Source organism: Leucoraja erinacea, chromosome 11 (assembly GCF_028641065.1).
Source record: "Leucoraja erinacea ecotype New England chromosome 11, Leri_hhj_1, whole genome shotgun sequence".
In the NCBI taxonomy this organism is placed as follows: Eukaryota; Metazoa; Chordata; class Chondrichthyes; order Rajiformes; family Rajidae; genus Leucoraja; species Leucoraja erinaceus.
The window spans coordinates 14,314,405-14,320,404 of NC_073387.1; the positions used below are offsets into that span (position 1 = coordinate 14,314,405).

Sequence of the window (6,000 nt, forward strand, 5' to 3'; positions counted from 1 at the left end):
TCTACAGCAAGCATATCTTTGAATAAAATAAGCAAATTTCCTTTCAATGTCTTTGTACTATGATAGTGACAAACTTGTACATGAACTGTTTATGTTGTTAATTCTAACTTAACTGAAGAATTAACATTCTTCTGGACATGGACAGATATTATTTCATTCATTACTCTTGATCCCTATAAATTGTATTCCGCAATACCAAATGGAAATAGTTAGAAAGATTATTGAAAAGTCATTAAATTTTAAACAGCTCCTAAGCAGCTTATATTTCTCTCTCAGCTCTGTTGGTAATATTGAACACATTTTTATCCGCATTGCTTATATTGTTTTATTTTGTTCCAGCTTGTATCTGGGGAAAAAAGTGGTAGTTTTTAAATTTCAAAACTAATTGAAAGAAACTGTCTTACCAAACATTTAGATGTAAGATTTGGCTTGTTTGGTGGATGGTTTCCACAGTTCATCGGTTTAGAAACTGTGCCATTAAGCACTTTTGTTTCTATCTCTTATCAAGGCATCAGAACCTGTGGATCCCTTCTTTCGTGAAGATGACGATGATGAAGACGAAGATGACGAATCTCGCTCATGGAGACGATAGTGGGATTTAGAATTTTCATACAGTCGTCATGAACTTTTGTGAATTTTTTGTGTTTAAATATATTTACTAATTTTACAGAAACATTTTTATTGTATTTAAAGAAAAAATATGTTTGCAGCATTTTGGTGAGAAATACAAAAAAGCTTGTTACTTTCCTTTCTGTGCTTCTGGGATACATTTCCCTAAGGAGTTAAATCACAGAATGACTTGGGTTGAGTTGGGGGGGGGGGGGGGGGGGGAGGTGGAGAAAACATGGGTGAAGTAGGGAATAAGCAGAAATACATTCTGCTTTTGCAGAAGTCCTTGTATGAATGTATATTAAAATAGTGTATATACTTTGCCTTTTTTGATCAGAAGAACATTTAAGCCTGTAAGTAAATTTTTGAAAGGTCATTTTTTTCCATTTTTTGTTTTAAAAGAAAGAACAATTGTAACTAAAATCCATCTTGCACAGAAAGTGAATTAAGAGCAAATATTGAGTTCTATATAGGAAAGAAAAATCCATTTGGATAATTGAGGGGAGAGAGTTCATTGTATGATCTTAAACAACGTGTTTTACTCAGCTGTGTTGGTGGGCATGGAGGAAAACTCCTCATGGTAAACGACAAAAAGATACTGTAGGACCAAGATGGCATCTGATAACATGTACTATATTTAATTGGATAAAGGATGGTATTCTTCAAAGCTGAGCTATGTCAACGGTAAATACTTACCAAGCTATTATTAAAGCTGCAATGCCCAACTATGTTAGACTAGATATTTTATTAATTTGCTATATATTGAATCCTTTTTAAAAAAAAAGGAATGGAAATCTCTCAACATCCTCATTGCCTAAATTTACTTTTCATAATTTTGACTTGCTGTACATTGTTGATTTTTCTTTTGGTTTCACTTTCACTCTTGGACAGCTAAGAGACCAGGCATGGTAACATTGAACCATGTTTGCCATTACATTACTGATGCTAAATAGGGGAATATGTATTCAATCCCAGCTTCTCAATTCAAGATGCTAGGGCTAATAAAAGAACACAGCCATTTATTTTTCAACTGTTTCCTACAAAAAAAATAAGTGTTGCTTATAGCAGTGGATTAAATAGCAATAGTTTGGCTACTGTCAGAGAAGATTGCTTGTCAGGCAGAGATTATGATCATCAGAGTCTCCTCACCCCACCATACCTGATTTGTATCATGCAAGTTGTTATTAAGAGTGTAAGTGTTCAATCAACATTCAAGGTTGAACAGTCTTTAGAGATCAAGGTCTGTGGAAGGTAAAAGGGATTATTTTCTGGGTGATATTTGTGAACTTGTTGACATGTTTGTTGACATTTGCACAGGTAGAATGCTGTTGTGAGGTTTCTATTATATGGAATAGATTATCCGCAGTGGCAGTTCTGCTATTAGTTCAAGTTTCCAGCCAACATTCATTGTAATTCATTCCATGTCTCTAACTACATAAACAAAATATTGCTTATTTCAAAATTAGATTTGTCTATTGGAAATGGCAGAGTAAGATGCTGAAGTTCTCGTGCATTTTCTTCTTGCACTGACGTGACTCCAAAATGTTGACTTGTAGTTAGGCTAGTTTGATAAACTGCAGAAAGTGATATAAAAGTGATTTTAAAAATATTCTCAAGACTGTATGCCGTAAATCCACAATGCATAATTCAGCAAAGTCAAAAATCTGCATGCCACACTCTTCACTAAATACAAGCTTGAGGATTTTAATTTTCTGAAATTAAAACTAATATGCACTTGTAGATACTGATGCAAACTAATTTACATTTTCAATTACTGTGGAAATGCAGCTTTAAATAGAACAGTTATTGCATAGCGACACCTGAGTGAAAAAAACACAGTTGTTGCAAAAGAATACCATTTTACGTGGCTCTTTTGAGGCTATGGAAATAAAATCTTGATTAAGCTGTGTCCCTAAAACCATAATGTGTAATTGTGAGAGTTTCAAGTTCCTACTGTAAGAATTAATTCTTTTGGGTATTCTGAGACTCTTGAACGATCATCTGTATTCTACAAATGATTCTTTTTATATGAAGTTATTTACTGCTGTCTTGATATTTGACCATTAATTTTGATGACTTATTCAGAATGAGGAAAAACTGGAAACAGTGCCATCTTGTGATTAACCCAGTTATCATCGTGTTGTAATTGTCGCAATCCATGACTGGTATATGTCAACTGTGTGATTGCATAAATCTCTGCCAAAAGCAGCCGCTTTATCCTAAACAGAGGTAGTCTGGAGGGGAATCCCTCAACAATAGCCATTCATGAACACTACAGCATCTTGTACAACTGTCCAGAAGATTCTTACAGTTGTTTTTGATGAATGTAACTTCACGGTGATTGAAAATGCAATTGGTAGAAATTAAATGGCATAGCTGATATTTCAGATAACCAGACGTATATTGCCCTCCTTTCCCTTCCTCTTTGAAGGAACCGATGATGGTATCAGAGAGTGAATTTAAGAATATTAAGAGCTTAATTTTGGGATCTCGTTTAAAATAAAAAGTAAGTTATTTTCTATAACTTGTGAAAATGATTTCGGTCTATCTTACCAGATGTCATGCTGTCTACTGATTCACTGTACCACATGCTACATACTGAAACATACTAATTTCACAAAAATACTGAAAACTGGAAATCAAATTTATCCTTTGAACTTCGCTCGGATCAAACTTTTCTTTGGCCCTTTAAATACATTTACAAACCTAAATGTCACATGTTTTCTCAGATATTCTGCAGGATTCCAATGACTTTTTTTGCTTTACTTTTTTTTTTTAACACCTCTGCTTTATCCTATTTGTCCTTCTTGTCTTGTGCTGTTCAATGTCTCGTGCTGTTCATTCCAAGTACTGTTAGATGACTGACTGTGATGTAGGGAAGGCTGCACTTTTCATTTTAATGGGTGAGTGTGTATATATAGCATTTACCATAATGAAGAGGAGGGATGGATAAGAAAGGGATAGAGGGCACTATGGTTTGAGGTGGTCACCACCTTGTGAACTTTCACAAAAAATACCATGATTGGGTTGAACACACAAGATGCATTGTACTGAGAGAACTCTCAGCAGTAGTTAGGCATTTAGAATTGATCATTTGTAGAGCTTTTATTTTGTGGGTGTGGAACAACCAGATATCCTACGGCTTTCTTTTGTAAGTAAATACTTGTATAATAGAGTTATTCAGAATTGTGAACGCATAGAATATCAATGTATTTTTAGGTTGTTTATGCTAAAATGTGAATTCAGTGCAAGGTTCTTGCACACTTCAGTAAAATGTTACTTTATTGGGTGATATTGTTGCTGAATTTGTAACAGTTTATACGTTTGGATTTATGTCTTTATTTCTGTTTTACTGATTGTATCTGAATTTCTAATAGAGGCATGTTCACATTTGAAATAAAGTCCCACAATGGAATGGTTTGAGAAATGTTTAAAAAAAAAAGAATTAAAAATTATATATTATATATATATGTATGTGTATATATATATATATATATATGGACATGGAGGAAAAAGATGGAAAAAATTCAAAAGAATTATTCAAAAAAGAAAGTTTAAAAGAATGATTTAAAAAAAAAAAAGGAAAACATTAAAAAAAAAAGAACGATTAAAAAAAAAAATAATAATTAGTCATAAAACCATTCCAAAAAAAAAAAAAGATCACAAAAGAGCTACAACCAACTGTATTGATGTATTGGTGTTGTGTTTAGCTTTTTTTGTTTCAGTTGGGCAACATCTTGGTTTTTGCTGTTTAAACGGTAAGTACAGCTATTTATTTCATTAAAAATTGCCAAAAAAATATCACAAACCCCCTGCAGTTTGCATACCGGGCCAATAGATCAGTGGATGATGCAGCCAACCTAGGCCTATACTTTATCTAGCACCTTGACCAGGCACAGGGTAGGCAGTCAGTCGGCATTTTTAAAAATCTTGAAAATCACGCATGCGCAGATTGTTGTCCTCTCTGGTAATCTGTCAGTCGACTTTTATAAAGTAATTTGTCTTCGAATGCCTTATCTTTAAATACAGTATTAAAAAACGTATACCGTATTTCCCGGCAATGAAGACGTTAGTTTTTTACCCAAAAATAAGGCACAAAAATTTACCTGCGCCTTGGAGGCCTGAGGTTAGGTTGTTAGCCAAGAAAAGTAGACTTGGCTATGCCCTCAGTACAGAACGATGTTGCTGTACTGAAGAATAGCCAAGTCTATCCCTCATTGCTGGGAATTCCACGAATTCACAACTCTCTGGGTGAAAACGTTTTTTCTCACCTCCGTCTAAGACTGTGGCCCCTGGTTCTGGACTCGCCCAACATTGGGAACATTTTACCTGCATCTAGCTTGCCCAGTCCTTTTATAATTTTATGTTTCTATCAGATTCCCCCTCATCCTTCTATGAACTGCGGATGAAAGGCCCGGGAGAATTATGCCTACTTAAGAGATCTCTTCGGTAGGCATAATTCTCCCGTGTCTTTGCAATTTATATTTTATAATTACCATTTTATAATTTTAATCAGGGTAGGCACTACCAACTTTGCCCACCCTGACGGCATGTGCCTGACCTTGACCTATGCAAGGATTTTGTTTGTGGATTTTAGCTCTGCATTCACCACCATTGTGCCAGAGCTACTACACTCCAAACTCTCCCAGTTGACTGTGCCTGGATCCCTCTGTCAGTGGATCATCAACTTCCTGACAGGCAGGAAGCAGCATGTGAGGCTGGGAAAGCACATCTCGGACCTGCAGACCCTCAGCATAGGCGTACTCTCCCCTCTCATTTACTCTCACTACACCAACGACTGCACCTCCACAGACTCCTCTGTCAAGCTTCTCAAGTTTGATTCAAACCATAACTTCACTCTTACTCTGAAGAGATTTTAGTGTATTATGACTCATTGTTCTTCATATTGGCAGTTTTGCTTATAATTATCTCAGCTGTCTTTGTTATACTAATTCATTAAAGATCTATGATGTTGATGTGCTTACGATTTCCGCAGTTTTCAATTAGTGATCAGCGGCCAATGTTTGCTAACCACTTCCGCTGTCGTTGCCCCTTCAGCTTCCTCTTCTCTTTACCTTCGTTTTTCTTTATCTTCTGGACTAAAGTAAGATAACTGCGCCTCACGGTCACCCCGACCGGCACAGTTATTTACAGCTCAAAAACTTTTTGCGGTTTTTAACGGGTGTGAAAGTACGCGTTTCCAGGACCAATAACATGTACCGGAAGTGACGTTTGTACCCCAGTTAAATTTTGCATCCACGTGGGTGAGGATCTATGATCCAGTGACCTTTCGTGAAATCACCCTATAGCTCACTATCATGTTGTATTGTTGCAACTAGGTTGTACAGGGAGTCATTGTTATCTTGTGATAGCAAAATTCTCTTTAAGAAG

At 35.8% G+C, this 6,000-nt stretch overlaps 1 protein-coding gene across 2 annotated transcripts in view; it reads left to right on the forward strand.

Moving 5' to 3' along the window:
- The window catches only part of rbm27 (RNA binding motif protein 27), a 101,381-nt gene extending 97,358 nt beyond the window's left edge, over positions 1-4,023 (forward strand). For both annotated transcript variants that reach the window (XM_055642688.1, XM_055642692.1), the window contains one exon: positions 509-4,023. In XM_055642688.1, coding sequence (XP_055498663.1) covers positions 509-592 — 84 coding nt within the window. In that variant the 3' untranslated portion in view covers positions 593-4,023. The remainder of the gene's footprint in view (positions 1-508) is intronic.
- The last annotated feature ends 1,977 nt before the right edge of the window (positions 4,024-6,000 follow it).